Raw genomic sequence first — 19,872 nt, forward strand, 5'->3', positions numbered from 1 at the left:
TCCTTGCAGACCTTTTCCCTGCAAGTGGGCTCCCCATGCGTAATCCGAGGCATCCGTGGTTAACACTTGGCTGGCTGGAGGCAGACTGAAGGCTTTCCCTTTGTTGTGAAGACATGCCATGGTCCACCAATGGAATTCCTTTTGTAAGCAAGGCAAGACAGCAATCTGTGTCTATACTTTGGCAATGCTGGGACCATGCACTTTTTAGGTACCATTGTATTTTTCTCATATGTAGTCTTGCATTTGGTATGAGAAGGATGCAGGAGGCCATGTAACCCAAAGCCTGCAGGAATTTCCTTGCAGTTAGCTGAGTTATTGACGCCAAGGTTTTGGAAGTGGAAGCCAGCTGCTGGTTGTTTTTCGGATGTCAGGAATGCCATCTGGGTTGTTGTGTTTAGAAGAGCGTCCAGAAAAGTTATCGGTTGTGTGGGTGTCAAATTTGACTATGTTCACAGTGAATCCCAGGTGCTGGAGTAAGACATCCTTGCTGTCTGCTTGAATAAGGCAGTCGTCCAGATAAGGGTAAATTTGAATTCCCTTGAGTCTGCAATAAGCTACTACTGGTGCCAGGCACTTGGTGAAGACCCTGGGCGCAGTAGACAAGCCAAAGGGCAGCGCAGAGAATTGGTAATGTTTCAAGCCGGCCTTGAACCTGAGGTATTTTCTGCACTCCTGTCCGATAGGGATGTGTAGGCAAGCCTCCTTTAAATCCAATGTCACCATCCATGCATCTTTGCTCAACATTGGCAGGAGCTGTTGCAGAGTAAGCATCTTGAACTTTGGTATCTCAAGACTGAGAGATCCAGGATGGGTCTCCATGAATTTTGCTTTCTGGGAACTAGGAAGAGCCTGGAGTAAAAGCCTTGCCCTGTCTCTGATTGTAGAACCAGTTCTATGGCCCTCATAGCCATGAGGGATCCCACCTGGTTCAATGCCTCTGCCCATTGATGTTTTGGTAGGACTGGCCATCCGTTTGGTCTTGGCAAGGTATGACAGTGGAATGTGTAACCTCTTGAAACTACATACAGAACCCACTTGTCTTGGGTTATGCAAGTCCAATTTTGTTGAAAAAGAGAGTTTTCCTCCTAGAGGGGCTTCCAGGAGAGAAGTTCCTGGAGCCATGCAGGGGGAGTCATTGAGCCCGTTTTCTAGAAGATTGAGGTCTGTCCTCTCCACCCCTGGGGGTGGAAGCACTCCACTGTCTAGGTCTGTAAGAAGTCTGAGCTTGAGCCATCCCTCTGAAGCGCCTATATCTACCCCTCTGAGGCCTGTCCGAGCCGGGAAAGGACCATTTTTTAGTTGGCCAATTTCTGCTAAATCTTGGGGGCTGAACTTGTAAGAAATCCTTAACAGTTTGCATGGATTTTGCCTTATCCTCCATTTTCTTTATCACCTCTTCAGCCTTAGACCCAAACAAAACATTATGCTGAACGAGCATCCAGTAACTTTGCTTTCACTTGATCAGGTAAGTTTTGTTCCTTTAACCAAGCATGCCTTCTAATGACTGTGCCAGAGGCAGCCGCCCTGCAAGAAACCTCCAAGGCATCAAAACCACAGTGTAAACCATGCTTCCCCACTTGTTCAGTGGCACGCAACAAATCGTGTAATTCCTTATTATATGCACATGCAGTAATGGTACCCAGTTTTTGTTTCATAACAGACAGTAGAAATTGCTGATATTTTAGCATATGAAATAGACAATTTAAAGTACTAATAGATACAGTAGCAGAAGTGTACACTTTTTTGCCCCATCTCTCCAAAGCTCTGGAATCCTTATCTGTCGGAATAGAGTTTTTAGCAGAAGTGGCCTTAACCCCCTTAGGAACCCTAAGAAATGGTTTCTGGATCAGCAGTAGGATTTTTGTAAAGGAACTGGTGGGAGTCAGGGACCCTGTAATATCTGTCGGGCTTAGCAGGGGCTGGAGTTAAGGAGTCAGGAATTAAATTAGCCTCAGAAAAGGCATCATCCACAATATCTAAAATAGGAGGAATAGCCAGGGGTCTATGTTGGGGAAGAAGAAGGAAATCCCTAAGCCTTCTCTTAGATTCCGAGTACTCCTGTCCTTCCCAGTGAAAATGTTCCCTCATGTCATGTAAAGTTTCCACAAAAGAAAAATCCTCAGGGGGAGAAGCTGATGGAATGGATTCCTCAGCATCAGAATCCTCATAAGGAGGGAAAGTATATTCCTGTTCAGAGAAAGACACTGAAGAAATAGATGCCTGATCAGAAGATTCATAATCCAATTCTTGCCTTGGCCTTTTGTCTGGAGGGAGATGTGAACCCCTAATCATGGTTAGTAAGTCCTCCGCCATTTTAAGTAGCCGTTTCTGAGATTTGGGTCCCGGATCAGAAGAGGCCTGGGCTGGTGTCTTATATTTAGGAGTAGTCTTTGCCTTTGTCTTTGCCTTTATCAGAAGCTGTGTAGGCCTGAAAACCCCCTCGGAAGCCGGTACCTGCACAGCGGCTCCGGACCCATCCAAGGGAGCACTGTCCGAAGGTCCTGCAGCTGGAGTGCTCAAAGGCCTAGTTGGCTCCTCGTGGGAGTCCGTTTCAGCAATCGGTTCTGAAATGGCAGACGACAGGGGCTGCAAAAGCACCTCACTGATGACAGCCGAACCTGTAGCTGGCTCTGGTTGTAAAACGTAGTCTGATTTGGACCCTCAGAGGCCTGTCCTTATCCTTGCGTAGTTTGTAAACTCCGGTAATCGGAAGCGTGTCCGATGACATTTTATAATTAAATCACCTGCCAAAGTAGTGAAAAGCAAAATCGTACCTGCGCTTAATCGTACGTTGGTTAAATCTAGCACAAAACTGACAACTAGCTATGTCGTGGTCAGGGCCTAAACAAGGAATACAGTAAGAATGGAAATCCTTATGAGGTATTTGTTTCCCACAAGAAATGCAATTATTAACTTTTTCTGACATCGGACTGGAGCAAGAAAAAAAGTTTCCCCAACGAGGTACTTAGCTTTGAGAAGAAGAAGTAGGTCTTCGGACTGAAGCATGAAAAAATATCAGGAGTCAGCCGACCGGCACTTGCGAACTGCTTTCACCACACGGCAAGAAAGACTGGAGAACATGGCATCAGCTGGCAGCTTTGTACTCCTGGCACTCTGACGTCAGGAAGCATGACTGAACAGCCGACGCCGGACCAAGACTTTGGGATTTTGGCCGACCGAGGACTGCCTGCCAGGCAGGAAGAACCCTACAGTGATGACTGCAACAGTGAAACACGATGAACATCCCCAGCCATAACCAGGCTAAAAAAACTTCTCAAAAACTGATACAACCTTCTAAGGGAGGATACCAGCAGCTTCACCCCCCTCCCCAGAGGACACAGACAACTATGCTGAATAGTATGCCAGTGCAGTATACAAGCACCTGTACAACTGAATGGACTAGGCTATTCCCAAAATAACTAAAACATGATTCTCAAGGAAACAAACCTATCTGGTGGACGTCTAACAACAAGCTTTACTACAAAAGGAAGAAACTGCTGTCCAAGGGTAAAAAGGCACAAATTCCCAACTGGAAAAACTCCCTCCTTAGCCACAACAGGCAAATTAGATTACTAGTGAAAAACCTCCAAAGCCAATTATAAACAGAAACTAGCCTCTGAAACCAAAGGGTAACCAAAAAGCATTTTTCAGTTACTTCAGGAACCTCCATGGCAAAGCCCAGGTTTTTCCAAATTAGCTCTTAATGGTACCACTTACACTTATCCTGTTGACTTAGCCAACCTGCTAGCAGATCGGTTCAGCACAAACTTCACTCCCCCCCCCCCAAAAGGCCCTTTCAACATCCCAGATACTTGTCCCTCACCTCACATTTACGTAGATGAAGTGTAAAAGTTCCTATATCCAAGGCAAAGGACACAGCTTCCATGGGACCTGACAGTATCCCAGGCTGTAATTCTGCACCATCTCTGGAAAGAACTAGCCTTGCCACTGAGCACAATATTCAACCACAGCTTATTCAACCACAGCTTAAGTACTGACTTCATTATGGCAGAGTGGAGAACTGCCATTGTCATCCCTTTGCACAAAGGTGGTGCCACTACTGACCTTGGAAACTTTCGCTCCATCAGCTTGACAAGTCTAATCTGTAAGGACATGGAGCCTATTATTATGGATACACAAGGTCATAGGCAATCGCCAAGCACTTGACACCACCCAGTTCAGATTCAAGGGGAGATCTTACCTGTTGAACCTGGTTGACTTTTTTGAGACCGTCACCAAGGCCCTGGATGAGGGAAAGTCGGTACATACAGCTTACCTTGACTTGGCCAAAGCCTTTGACACAATCCCCCACTCGGGCATCATCGAAAGGCTAACACAACTTGGCATAAATCCCTACCTCATCAGGTGGGTGGCCAACTGGCTCACAGATAAGACCCACAAGGTCAACATAGGTGCATCTACCTCTGACAGACCTGTCACTAGTGGTGTTCCCCCAAGGATCTGTCTTGGCATCTACTTCTAAGAGGTCCAAGCAAAGACAAAAGGCCTGTGGTTGACCAAGTTTGCAAACCAAGTTGGGTGCTGTCACTGACTCCCCAAATGATATTAACATACTACAACAGGGTCTCACAAGAACAAATGACTGGTGCCAAAGTCATGGACTTAAGTTAAACGCGCAAAAAAAACACGGCCCCTATTTACCATATCAACAGCAACCCTCAAGCACAAACTCTATGGTGACAGACCTGGGTGTACAGGTTAACATCAATCTCAGAGCCAACCATCATGTAGTGGCAATGGTCAGAAAAGCCTTTCACTTGGTTCATCTCATAAGTAAAGGGATTGTATCCAGAAAAAAAGGAGGTTATCTTCTTTCTGTACTCCTCCCTCATTAGGCCAATAATTGACTACAATGCCCCATTTGGTATGTACCTCTCTAAACACCTGCACCAACGGGAAAGGCCACAGAAATAACTTACAAAAAGAATCCATGGTCTCCAACACCTGTCCTATGTGGACAGGCTAAAATCATTAACACTCTACTCCGTATCATACAGATTTGCTCAGAAGTGATCTGTGTCTTGCCTACAAGGCAATCTTGGACCCTGCCCTACTAGAGATACTCCATATCTGTAAGTCTAGCTTCTCATGCATTACCTGATCGAAAAGCCTAAATCTAATGTGTGTCATTAACAAAACCTGCTGGAGAGACAGGCTGGTGTCCCCAGAGGCTGCCCTGTCTCTGGAATAGACTCCCTATACACGTCAAACAAAGTACATAGCTGACCTTCAAAACACAAACTTGATGAGTGAATGGGAAACCACAAATTTGTCCCACGGGTTCCACCTGTGTCCCTCTGACAGGGGTGACAAGGTGCTGACTGAGGTTTCTTTTTGGGGATAAACTCTTGGCTAGGCTTGTAAGGGCTCCAGAACTATTAGCCTAGTAACTTCCTATGATGCTATGAATGCATTGCTACCTACCCACATACACAAATAATAATAATAACAATCATAATAATATTAGTAATAACAACTAACAGCAAAATTATACTTACTTGGAATCTGCCAGGAGAGATGGTCTAGACACATTCCACTTGTACGATGCAAAAAGAAGAATATCTGCACAAGAGGAGTTCATTTTGTAGGACTTCCTAGGATGAATAGTTTCTTTCTGTACAGTCTCAATCTCAAGGGCATCCAGTTCCTGATCAAAAACCTGAGGGAAACAGAACACGTGTGTTAAATGATACATTCATCACATTATCAGGGTATGAAAAAGCAGAGCCTCACAATTCAATGATCTCTCTCCTTCCAGAAAAACAAAAACAAAAAGTTGAAAGCTGCTGGACCAAGCAAAAGGAGGAAGCTGAAGATATTCCCTCATTGAAGTTATGACTCCTTAAAAACAATCTCTCTAAAATACCCTGCTGACAAACTACCTGACCCACACTGCCACCAGACTCCAACCTGGTGTATGTATGACGGGAACCAAAATAAGTACGTGGGACACAGATGACTCCACCTGAAAGGCAAGTAAGTAGACATAAAAAGTGCAGTTGTGTACCTACGATAAATGTAGATGTTCGAGTGTATTCACTGTTGCAGTCATTACAATTGGGTTATCCTGCTGACAGGCTACCTGCAGTTGGCCTGAGGTGTCGGCTGCTGTCGCCTCTTCCCTGACGTCAGTGCGCCAGGGGTATGTAAGATGCAGCCGACGCCATTTTCTTCAGTTTTTCTTGGCCCAGATGTCAGGTGCCCCTAAAATGGTAGAATAAATTATGCCAATAAGCATGCATGTACAAAAAACTTTTCCATCATCTACAAGCAAATACACCACATAGGTTGTATAGTGTAGAAAAGTACAGTTAGGTCCCAGCAAAGAAGAAAGGGGGATGGTGGGAGGGTAACCTGGACTGCAACAGTGAATACACTCTAACATCTACATTTATGGTAGGTACACAACTGTACTATGTTCATCGTGTTTCACTGTTGCAGTCATTACAATTGGGTTGAATCCTAAAGCTAAGGTTGGGAGGCTGGTGCTAAATAGGATTAGGTGAGGCTATAAGGCCCTGCAGAACTGCAGTGGCAAAGCCTGCCCTGGATTTAGAGTAGAGAGGTAGGTGATAGTGCTTTGTAAAGGTATGCACTGAACTCCAAGTTGCAGCCTCTAAGATGTCGTTGGTTGGTACTCCTCTGAGGAAGGCTGCTGAAGTGGCTGCTGCTCTGGTTGAATGTGGCCTAATGCCCTTAGGCACTGATTTGCCATGCTGTGAATAGCAGAAACGAATGCAATGACCTATCCACTTTGAAATGGTCTGTTTTGAGATAGGCTTTCCTTGTGATGCTGCAGCATATGCCACTAGAAGTTGATCGGTCTTTCTGAAAGCTTTAGTTCTGTCCAAGTAGAAGCGTAGCTGTCTGTGAATGTCCAAAGAATGCAGAATTTTCTCACCCTTATTTTGTGGGTTTGGATAAAAAGTAGGAAAATTAATTGTTTGGTTAAGGGCCACACTGGACACTACCTTAGGCATAAATGTAGGGTTTGTCCTCAGCAAAACCCTGTCAGGATGGAAAATGATAAAAGGTTCCACAGCCATGAGTGCCTGTAACTCTGAGACTCTTCTAGCGGAGGTTATTGTTAGGAGCAGAGCTGTTTTCCAGGATAAAAATTTTATGTCAGCTGCAGAGGCTGGCTCAAACGGAGGCAGTGTGAGTTTTTCCAAGACATAGTTGAGGTCCCATGCAAGTATTGGTGCTCTCCTTGGAGGTCTTATGTTTTTGGCCCCTCTGAGGTACTGCCTCAATAACGGATGAGAAAAAATAGGTGGTTCTGTATTGTAATGAGCTGAGGCCTGAATTTTAATTGATGAAAAGGAAACGCCTTTATCCAGTATCTCAGTTAAGTATTGAAAAATCTGAGGAATATTTGGAACAACCTTGTCAATGCCTTGTGCTTGGTTCCAAGCACAGAATCTCTTCCATTTGTCTGCATAAGATTTTCTGGTGCTAGGCCTTCTGGCCATCTAAAATAACATCCATTACTGCTTTAGAAAGCGGTGTGTTGAGAGGCTATATTATCTGCCATGCCGCCAGGTTTAAGGTTTTGAGTTGGCAGTACAGTATCTGGCTGTCCTGTTGGGTCAACAAGTGAGGAATTTGTGGTAATGTCCAGGCTGGGCAGTGAGACAAGCTCTTTAGGACTGGGTACCAGTGTTGGTGGGGCCAGTCTGGGGCAATAGGTATCATTTTTAGTTTCTCTTGTCTGACCTTGAGGAGTACCTTGGGGAGGAGAGGCAGAGGAGGAAAGGCATATACTGTTAGATTTTTCCAGCTGAAAGATAGAGCATCCACTTTCCATGCTTGCTTGTGATAAGTCCTTGTGCAGAATCTTAGAAGTTGGTAGTTGTGAGAAGAGGCAAATAGGTCTATGTCCGGGCATCCCCAGGTCCTTGTTATCATGCTGAAGACTTGTGGATTCAATTTCCACTAGTGGGGATCCATTAGATTTCTGCTTAGTTTGTCTGCCAGAGTATTTTTCCTTCCTGGCAGGAATTGTGCTTGCAGAAGTACTTGGTAAGTCAATGCTGTGTGCCACAAGTTCATGGCTAGCCTGCAGAGGGGGTAGGAAGGTGTGCCTCCCTGCTTGTTTATGTACCACATGACTGCAGTATTGTCCATTTTTATTAGTAGTTCTCCTGGATGAAGTTGATCCTTGAAGGCTGTTAGTGCATTCTGAACAGCTAGCATCTCTTTTTGATTGATATGTAGATGCATTTGACTTGCGGACCATGTGCCCTGAATACATCTTCCTGCCATATGGGCCCCCCAGGTGTAATCTGACGCATCTGTTTGTCAATGTCTGCCTGGCTGTGGGTAAGGTGAATGGCTGTCCCTTGTTGTGGTGATAGGCTTTTGCCCACCATCGAAACTCCTGTTGCAGGCAGGGAATGAGGGTAATTATTGTTTCCAGGCTGTGACAAAGTTGAGTCCAAACACATTTTAGATACCACTGAAGTTTCCTCATATGCAGAGTCTTGCATATGGAATCAGCAGAATGCAGGATGCCATGAAACCCAAGGCCTGCAGAATTTTTCTTGCAGATAACTGGGCCTTTGTTGCCAACATTTTGAAGTAAGTAGTCAGTTGTCTGTGTTTGTCTGGCGTGAGATAAGCCAGCTGGGCAGTTATTTAAGCTTGCAACCAGGAATATTATCTCTTGAGAGGGTACGAATTTTGATTTCTTCTCGTTTACTGTGTACCCTAGACTTGTCAGTAATCTTTTTAGAAACGCCAGATGCTGTAGTAGAATGTCCTTGTTCTCCACTTGAATAAGGCAGTCGTCCAAGTAAGGATATATTTGTATTCCTCTTTGTCTGCAAAATGCAATTACTGGTGCCAGGCACTTTGTGAAGACCCTGGGCACAGTAGATAAGCCAAAGGGCAGTGCAGAGAATTGGTAGTGAATTGAGCCAGCTTTGAATCTTGAGGTATCTTCTGCATGTTTGTCTGATTGGGACATGCAGGTATGCCTCTTTTAGATCTAAAGTCACAAGCCAAGCCTTCTTGCCCAACATGGGCAGAAGCTGCTGCAGGGTCAACATTTTGAATTCTGGAATATCCAGATATGTGTTTAGAATAGATAGGTCCAGTATTGGTCTCCAGGCTTTGTCCTTTCTGGGTACTAAGAACAGTCTTGAATAGAATCCGTGACACTGCTCTTGTTCTGGTACTTGTTGAATGGCCCTCATGTCCATGAGGGATGAAACTTGTTTGTGTGCCTCTCTGATTGCGTGGCAGGTCTGGCATACCGTTTTGGCTTGGCAGGGTGTGAAAGTGGAACCTGTAGCCTTGTGAAACTACATTTAGAACCCATTTGTCCTGGGTGATCATGTGCCAATTTTGTGAAAAAAGTGCTAGCTTTCCCCAAAGGGGCTGCCAAACGATAAGTGCTTGGTGCTGGAAGTGGTAAGTCATTGAGACTGTTTCTTGTATGGCTGTGATTTTTCCTCTTCGCTCTTGGAGGTAGAAGCACCCCATTGTTTAGGCCAGTATGAGCCTTGGGGCTGTGATCTGCCTCTAGGGCATCTGATCTGCCCCTTTGTGGTCTGACACTGGAAAGGACCAGTTTTTTTGTACACCAGTTCCTGCTAAATCTGGGAGGCTGTACCTGCAAGAAATCCTTGACTATTTGCATAGATTTAGCCTTGTCCTCCATTTTCTTCAACACCTCTTCTGCTTTAGCACCAAACAAAGTATCATGCTGTAAAGGAGCGTCCAAATAGTTTTGCTTTAACATGATCTGGCAAATTTTGTTCTTTTAACCAAGCATGTCTCCTAATGACAGAACCTGTAACAGCAGCCCTGCAGGAGGCCTCAAGAGAATCAAAACCACATTGCAAAGTATGCTTTCCAACTTGTTCAGCTGCATGCAATAAATCCTGCATTTCTTTATTGTCTGCACATTCTACATTTGCTGGCATTTTCTGTTTAAGCAAGGATATAAGATATTGCTGATACTTAAGCATATGAAATTGGCAATTTAAAGCTCTTGCAGCCAAGGTAGCAGAGGTATAAATCTTTCTGCCCCATCTGTCTAGGGCCCTACAGTCCCTATCAGAGGGAATAGGGTTTAAGCCTTGACCCCTTTGGGACCATGAGAGATGGTTTCTGGGTCAGCTGCAGGGTTTTTATACAGAAATTTATGTGAATCAGGAACCCTGTAGTATCTTGTCTGGCTTAACAGGGGCTGGTGGTAGAGAGTCTGGAGAAAAACTGGACTCTGTAAATACATCTACAATGTTTGAAACAGGCGGGATAGCAAGGGGCCTGTGCTGGGGCAATAAAAGGAAATCTCTGAGCCTTTTCTTGGATTCTGAGTAATCTTGGCTCTCCCAGTGGAAATGCTCCCTCATAGTATGCAGTGTTTCCCCAAAAGAGTAATCCTCAGGAGGAGAGACTGAAGGAACAGCATCAGAATCCTCATAGGGAGGAATGGAGTAATCCTGTTCAGAGGAGGAATCAGAGGAAATGGAAACCTGGTCTGAAGACTCATATTCTAACTCTTGCCTAGGCCTCTTTTCATGAGGGGGATGGGAACCCCTGATCAAAGTAATAAGGTCTTCGGCCATTTTAAGCATCTGTTTTTTAGGCATGGAGGCCTGTCCAGGTGAACACTGTACTTGTTTCTTTGTCTTTAGAGCTGCTTTAGTCTTTGTAGCTAAAGTAGGTTTCACATACAACTGTGTAGGCCTGAAAACACCCTCAGAAGCGATGCATGCTCAGCGGCTCTGGACCCATCTGAGGGAATAGTGTCCGAGTGTCCAATACCTTGAGTTTCCAGAGGCCCAGTCAGCTCCACGTGGGAGTCGGAAGCGGCCTGTGGCTCTGAGGTAGCGGGAGTCAGGGGCTGCGAAAGCACCTCACTGAGAACCGGCGACAGGCCTAGAAGAAGGCTCTGAGGTAGCGGGAGTCAGGGGCTGCGAAAGCACCTCACTGAGAACCGGCGACAGGCCTAGAAGAAGCCTCTTCGTCGTTTTTCGATCTCGGATGCCTGTCCTTTTCTTTTCGTTTTTTGCAAATTCCGGTAGTCGGCTGAGCCGATGGCATTATATAATTAAATCTTCTGCCAAAGTAATGAAATGCAAAATTGTACCGACGCTTAATAGTGCGATGGTTAAATCTAGCACAAAACTGACAACTAGCAACATTATGGTCAGGGCCTAGGCAAGGAATACAGTAAGAATGAAAATCCTTATGAGGTATTTGCTTCCCACAAGAAATACAGTTATTAACTTTTTCTGACATCTGTCATCTGGCACTTGCGAACCGCTTTTGCTTCGGGCACCGCGCGACAAGAAAGACTGAAGAAAATGGCGTTGGCTGCATCTTATATACGCCTGGCGCACTGACGTCAGGGAAGAGGTGACAGCAGCCGACGCTGGACCTAGACTTTGGAACTCAGGCCGAATGTGGGTAGCCTGCCAGCAGGATAACCCAATTGTAATGACTGCAACAGTGAAACACTATGAACATCACTACAAAGATGGACAAAAGCAGATGGAATAATGTACACTAATGACCTACAGGGAGCAGAGGAAAAGCCCTCACCACTGTAATGAATCTGTATTCACCAGTGGACTTCTTGAAAAAATTACATCACCACCAGTGGAACATTCTTTGTCAGAAAGAATGGTTAACATGCCAACATGAAATCTGTCCTCTCTTATCTTTTAAACTTAAGAAGCATGGCTGCCTGTGAAAGCAAACCCCCCAGGAATTTATGCTACGGCTGGCTGGTAATACCAAATGTTCTAATTCACCATAAAATGATTCATATATATATGTATATATGTGTATATATATATATATATATATATATGTATATATATATATATATATATATATATATATATATGTATATATATATATATATATATATATATATATATATATATATCTATATATATATATGTATATCTATATATATATATATATATCTATATATATATATATATATATATACACACACACACACACATATATATGCACATACATATACACACACATATATATCTATATATATATATATATCTATATATATATATATATATATATATATATAAATATATACATTCATACACACACACACACACATATATATATATATATATATATATATATATATATATATATATATATATATGAAACATGAGCACACACGCAATTTCTCCATTCTCTTAAATATGCTAGCTTAAGTAACTCTCACTGACAGTGCAATTCTTAGAACAGATGATAGCTCCACAGAACTTTATTACTCACCTGACACAAGTCCATAACAATACTCTCATGTATCTTCTGCCACAAATGAGCTCGGAAGATCTGGATAAGGGAGATCTTGAGAGTTGGGATCTTACCATGCATGAAAATCCCTGTTAGATCCAGTTGCACCTGGAAGCCTACATACACCTAGCAAAGAGAAAAAAGAAAAGTTCAGCAATGCGACATCCAGTCCTTAAAAAAAAAATCATTAGTCAATGATTACAACACAGACAATATCACAAATGGGTAAATTAATGACGGCAACAAAGTGGACAGCTTATTGATACCCCAATAAACAATATCTGCTTCACAAATATCCTGTGAGATAGAACAAACTTCAAGGAATTTATGCAAAAAAATTATTTCTGAACAGGCAGGGATTATGCACTTTGACTTGATTTTGGGGTCACCTCTAGTTTTTGGTCTCACAACATGTTAGGCAATCTGTCCCAAGACCAGTCAGTCTGCTGTGCTTTGCCTGTACAAAAATAAATTGTATTGGTGTATATATGGAGTCCAGAACAGATCATGAAAGTGGGTAATCTGCAGATCTTGTACAACACTGAACACATCCCAGTTACAAGAAAACTGAGGTTGTTGAAATATGAAAACAGATAAAGAAAATAAATTGTTGTATAAGTACCTGGGGCATATTTTACATTTGTAAACCTGGAAGATACCTTGTGCCATCTCTTAAGCTCTCGCTGGAGAAAAGTAACAGAGTATGCACAGAGAGTGTCCACCACAGAAGAATGAAGATTTGGGACTTTTCTTAGAACACAGTAAAACCCTGCAGCAGCAGCATAAAATTTTTCCATCACTTAAAAACAGAATGTGACAGCATGACAGTGGCTATAGGACCCAAGGCATCCAATCTAGGATGACTACCTGCTACTGTAGAAAACTGACTACTGTAATACCTACACACTAACCATAAAGCTTAAGTGATAAAGTACATTTAGAACAGGAGAGGACCATGATTATTTGTTGGATAATGGGGTGACATTTGCTTGCCTTGTAAGGCAAAGTTAGCAATATAGTTTTTGCAATGCTTGTAATAAGACGTGGATGCTAGTTTACTTTTTCTTTTTTTTCTTTCTTTATGGATACTGCAGCTTAACACAATAATACGAGTTAATGACATTGGTATATGTGGAGCTCTCATCCTTAAGAAGGATGCTATTGGACTAGACACTTTAGTAAATACCCAGGCATACTACAGAACACAAAGGGACAGTAAAGTAAACTGCTAATGCTGGGGACCAACCATGAACTTCAGATCAGTTAGTGGTCTTTATCGATGGGAACATGCAAGTATGCATCCTTCAGATCCACTATGATCAGGAAGGCCCTTGGCAGTAACAACTATGGGATCAACATCCTGAATTTGGGTATCTTTAAGAAGAGTCCAAGTTTTAAAAGATCCAAAAATCAGTCTTTTCTCTTTTGGGAACCAAGAAGGGATAGGAGTAAAAAATAGGTCTATATTACCTTATCGAAAGCTGATGTGAGTGAACGCTCTTTGATTGACCCCTAAATATCGAACGCACTAAATAGCGAGGACACAGAACAGTGATTTTTTTTCCCAGGGGAAAAAAATCTCTGTTCCGCAAAACACACACACAAAAAAATAACAACAACAAAAAAAAAAACAAATGGAAATACAACATGAAGTGGGGGGCTTTGCCCCCCCCCACCCCACCCCTACTTAAAAATACCAACTCAGAGATCGCACCAGAGTGGAAGAAATGGCAAACTCCCAAAAAAAGCTCAGCGATTTTTTTCCTTGGGGGGGGGGGGGGCTGCTCTGTGTCTTCTCTATTTGGTGTGTTTGATATTTACAGGTCGTTGCTCTTATCAGCTTTGGATAAGGTAATATAGACCTGTAAAAAATCATCCCTCTTCCCACTGCAGCGCCTGTTCTATTATCCCCAGTCTAACAACTGTTGAATGATGAGCAAGGCAAATTGTAATCACTCCTCCAGTACCAGAGGCATATAGAGGAAAACTGTCTTGAATTATATTCCTGGGCCTTCTGTAATGACACTCAGAACCCAGATCTTTGTACATCTGCCCAAATTTCCTGGAAGCAGCTTAACCTGTTTTCAAGGCTTACCTCTGTCTTTTTGTTTTTTCTTTTCCTGTGAAAGTCTGCTTCTTCCTTCAACTTTTTAGCTTTAAAGACTGACCTTTTTTCAAGTGACAACCTAAGGACTAGTAGTCTGCGGGATAGCTCCTGATCTGCTGGAGAAAAAAAGTGTGAAAATGCTATTTCATATCCTGCATAACCCTGCATTTTCCCTCTAGTTTTTTAAACATTTCTTATGGCAGTCTGCCAAAGCAAGACTCTGTCTGAAAAGTTAAATATCACCTATAAAATTTAAAGTTAACACCTGTAGCCTAAGCTTTGCATGAAACCTGACGACTGAAGCTGTGGTAACTGGGCCCAGAAGCTGCATCTAACTGTGCTGTAACAGCATTACATCTTGTGGTTCTCAACTACCTCAGAAAAATAAATGTTTGAGGATCAAAAACCAAAGTAACTCATTCTCTACTCCTCTGGTTACTCTTATGCTCTCTGAGGATGCACTTGTCACCCATACTGTGTGGGTTCTACTCCACAGCCAAATATGCACAGCCACCTAACCACATTCATTTGGAGCTCATTTAGCTTGTTAATTATGTTAGCATCTAGTATGGTACCAAATGCTTTAGCAAGGTTGAGTTACGCTGTATGGACAGCATGACCGCCATCCATGGCTCAGAGGGGATCCTAAAATATGGTGGTCTCATTCCTAAATTCAGTGCACAGGGGACAGCACTCTGAGGTGTCGAGAAAATGACTCCGATTCTTATCAGGTTCTCTACGTTCCCCCTGTTCATCACTCCTCTGTTCTAAAGGGGTTAAAGAGAAGGGGTTTGGTGTTCTCTTTTATTTTAATTTATTTATTTAATGTTTGTTGACCGGGAAAGTCTGACTGGACACAGGCCCCTTTTCAGCAGAGGCCTGGGGGAAGCCCTAAAAAGAAAAAAAAGTTTGTTACTAATAAATTATACAATACATAAGCTCATATAATAGTGGTACATACAAGGATAAAGAATAGTTGTGTAAACTCTTACCATAACCATAGATGTCCTCCTCTTCCATGTTGCAGTATTCTCACTTGTCGGATCCTCTGCCTCAGGCGATACGAACGTCTGGCTCACATACAAAAGCTAAGCCTGGTTGCTGTAAGGTGCATGGGACGTCAAATGCAGGGACCATACACTGTAAGCCAAAAATGTGACATCTGCACGCACAGACCTCAGAACTGAATGCCCATTTGGACAATAGTCTAAGGTCAGCTGAAAAGATGCCATCCAGATAAGGGAAAAGATCCTATAGGAGTGTAGGACAGGAGAGAGGAATAGGAATACTGCAACATGGAAGAGAAGGACATCTATGGTTATAGTAATATTTTACACAGCTATTCTATGTCGTTGTATTCTCATGTTGCAGTATTCTCACATGTGGGAGAGTACCAAAGCTCAAACTGTGATATGGGTGGAGGAAGAAGTTGCAGTCTCCAAGAATCCATGGAGGACGGCTTTGGCAAATTCTACCGTAGCTCTGGAGATGCAGTCCAATTTACAGTGTTTAGTGAAAGTGTGGACTGAGGACCACGTAGCTACCTCTCTGGTAGAGTGGGGTCTAACAACCATGTGTTAACAGTCTTCCATGGAAGGAGTAGCAGAAGGAAATAGTTTTGTATATCCAAGAAGATATAGTATGCTTGGATACTTTCCCCAGGGCCCTGGGGTGAAAGGACACATAGCTGGCTGGACTTTCTGATGTGAAAATCACACTGAAAGCACTCAAAAAAACCAATAATTCCAAAAAGGAGTGCAGAAAAGTCAAAAAAGAACTCCCAAAACCTTCCGTAACTCTTTGTAACCGTATTTAATGAATGACATAAACTTCACGTTCAACACATTAACGCAATTCACACTTTACTGTTTCCTAGCGTTTTCATCCAAAACAAATGGACTTTATCAGACAACGAATCAACATGAATTAATTATATATATACTAATTTGATTAACCCAGCGACCAATGAATCATGCCTTAGGCATTTAAATTAAACAAATCAACTCAAAAAATGGCCTCATAAATATTAATGAATTAAATTAGAATAAAATTAAAATCATTGCACTTGAACATGAGACTTTTCAAACAGTCAAATAACACAAGAGTATTCAATATATTTAATAACAATGTGCAAAAAAAATATGTGTATAAGAATGAATAAAGTGCTTGTGCTGATTACAAATGTATTCCTATACGTATTGTTATACTACCCTCTACTGTTAAAAACCTGTATTGCAAGTATATTTGCCTTAAGTTTCATAAAAAACATGTTAATCATAGGCAAATAAAATTAACATAACACTAGTATCTAAAAACCTTCTCACATATAAAATGTATATAAAAAATTCCAATGCAAAAAGAACATTAAAAATTGATGTACGTGTACTGTTTAAAATACTTGTACAAGTATCCAAATAAAGTGCTTGTGCTTATAATCATGTCTTCATACATAACAATAATATTGCACCCTCTACTATTTAAAAATAATATTGCATTTATATTTTATTAGCCTTTATTTTTAATAAAGAGACTATACTTAAGTAATCATTTAACCCAGGCTTTTTACCTGCATCTAGGTATACTTGCCACCACAATTCCTTACTTTCCAAGATCTCTTCCCATATTCCACCCCTCACATCCTTTTTAACTTGTTGGAGAATGAAAAAATAAAATTTACAACCTTTGCATTCTTTGCTATGTTTGAATAATGCATTTGTCTCTTTTCCCCTTTTGAATATCGTAGACATGTTCGTATATTCTTTTCTTTAACTCTCTTTCAGTTTTTCCTACATAATATGACGAACACTTGTCACAGGTTGCCAAGTAAACCACTCCTTTTGTATCACAATTATAGCAGCTCTTGCCTTTAATTAAGATATCTCTACTTGCTATAAAAATTTCACTCTTATTAATAACGTAAGGACACTGATTGCACCGACCACATCTAAAAGTTCCAACTTTTTTAATACTATTGTTCTTAAACTTTTCACTATTCTTACTTTTTTCTAACATGTTCTTTATACATCTAGAATTTCTATATATAATTTTGGGCTTGAAACTGTTAATTTCATCTATATCAGTTAGGGCAGCAAATTTATCCCATTCTGTTTTTAATATATTTCCTAAACCAGTGTTTTGTGTATTATATTCTACAATGAGATTTCTTTGGAACTGTTCTTCAGCAGTCCCCTTCTTCTTACATTCTTCACGTAATGTTTTAAACTCTTTCATACCCATAATGGGTTTAAATCTGTCTGCCCTACCCTTTTCCACTTCACTTCTTATGTTGGTCACAAATTCTTTTGGATAACCCCTTTCTATAAACATCTTTTCTAGTTTATTGCACTCAGTTTCAAAGTCATCATCCAAGCTGGTCATCCTGGATCCCCTCACAAACTGCCCCTTTACTATATTACGCTTACAGTGCAGGGGATGAGCACTGTCGAAATGTAAATATGAGTTACAATAAGTACTTTTTTCTATATACTCTAGATGCAAAATTATTAAGTGTATCGTTCTTAACCAATTCTATATCTAGAAACTGCAATACCTCATTACTCATATTGTAAGTAAACTTTAGGAAGTTTGTGGTGTGACCAATATATTCCATAAATTCCATAAACCTGTCTTGTCCCCCCGTCCAAAATATAACTATGTCATCAAGGAATCTTCTGTACAGAATCCATTCCTTGTTGAATTCAGAATTCAAAATACAATTTTCTTCCCATTTGGACAAAACTATGTTGGCATATGTGGGTGCACATGCCGCTCCCATGGATACACCGGTCTTTTGTTGAAAGTATTCTCCCTCAAATATTAAGAAATTATATCTTAAAACAGTGTCCATGAGAGCTACCGAAAGTATTTTGTCTTCCTGGGTCATAATTTTGTCCTGAAATATACATTCTTCAAACATGTCCATACCACAATCATGTGGTATGCTAGAAAATAAGTCGACAATGTCTATAGTTATAAATAAAAGGTCAGTGCTATACAAGTCAGGGGAAAGTTGTTTTAAAAAATCCCATGAATCTTTTAAAATAATTTCATTACTTGTCCATATGTGCTTTGTGGTGATATCTACATACTTCGCCAAGGGTGTGTTTTTTGACCCTTCAGCTGTAACTATGGGTCTTAAGGGGGGGTCCAACCAGTTTTTATGGACTTTCGGAATTCCAAACACAGTAGCTATTCTAGGCTTTGCTACTGTTAGAAATTTATACAATTCAGGCTTTAATACACCCTCAAGCATGAAATCTTTCAACATGTTATCTATCCGGCGGTAAGCAAAATTTACCTCATTTTTCGAAGCCACCGTGTATTTTAATTCATCCCTAAGGATCATGTTCATCTTTCCTTCGTAAATAATATTGTCCATAATAACCATTCCCCCACCCTTATCTGGTTTCATTACCCTAATAGAGTCATTGTCCATTAATTCAACTAAAGCTTCCTTCTCATCCTTCTTCAAGTTATTATTAAATCTACCTTTGTTCTTGTTATGTTTACTTCTAATCTCTTCTTCCAATATTTTTTCGAAATTTCTTAGCTGAGGTAGTAAGGGTGGATTATATGTAGATTTCTTTCTCAATTTTACCTTACTATTTCCGTCCTCATTAACATTATTATTAGCTAACACGCTTAAATTAATTTTTCTCATAAATAACTTGGTATCTAATATTGTGGTGGTAGTGTCACCCTTGCAGCTGGGTATATATTTAAGTCCTTTACTAAGTAAGTTAAAATGTTTTTCTTTTATATTAAAATTACCATAATTATAAATAGAAAAGTCCTTATAAGTAAATTTGACATTATCTGCTATGTCAATATTATAAACATTTTCATCCAAATCAACAATACTAGCAGAGTGGGTGTTGGTTAAAACCTCCCCCTCCCTCTTCCCCCCCCCCCCCATATAAAAATTTCCTTTATTACTATGAGGCCCATAATCTTCTTCTGTTTCCCTTACTAAGGGAGGGAAATCTTGGTCATACTGATAGTCATTCCTATACTCTGTGTGACTATAACTGGGTTTATTCAATTTCCTATTATTGAAGTAGGTGTCTCTTTTAGGGACATTAGGTTTAGGGTAATTATTCCCATTTTCATACTCTAAAATGTCCCTATGTAATTTACCTAACTTCCGTTGCATAACTTGTTTACATTTATCATCAATATCTTATCTAATACCATGTATTAAATCATTCTTAATACAACCATCTAGTTCATCAATCTCTTTACTTAAACATGTTAATTTCCTTTCATTGTCCTCAATAATTAATTTAATTACATCCAAACCACAGTGGTTAAACACTTTGAGTAAACTAGTATGGAAAATAGATCCACAGGTAACATTGTTAGGATACTTGCAAATACTTAGTCCTTTAGGAACAATTTCCTTTTTCAGACACTCTAATAAATATGTATTCTCAATATTTAAAGTCTTAAACTTTGTA

At 41.0% G+C, this 19,872-nt stretch overlaps 1 protein-coding gene across 1 annotated transcript in view; it reads right to left on the reverse strand.

Moving 5' to 3' along the window:
* PRPF8 (pre-mRNA processing factor 8) overlaps positions 1-19,872 on the reverse strand; it is a 2,252,227-nt gene that overhangs the window by 711,189 nt on the left and 1,521,166 nt on the right. The window contains exons 28-29 of the mRNA XM_044054875.1: positions 12,289-12,435; positions 5,520-5,680 (exon numbers count right to left, since the gene is read on the reverse strand). Coding sequence (XP_043910810.1) covers positions 5,520-5,680; positions 12,289-12,435 — 308 coding nt within the window. The remainder of the gene's footprint in view (positions 1-5,519; positions 5,681-12,288; positions 12,436-19,872) is intronic.

The sequence above is a fragment of the Protopterus annectens genome, chromosome 13.part0 (genome assembly GCF_019279795.1).
Source record: "Protopterus annectens isolate FY-2018-M chromosome 13.part0, PAN1.0, whole genome shotgun sequence".
In the NCBI taxonomy this organism is placed as follows: Eukaryota; Metazoa; Chordata; order Ceratodontiformes; family Protopteridae; genus Protopterus; species Protopterus annectens.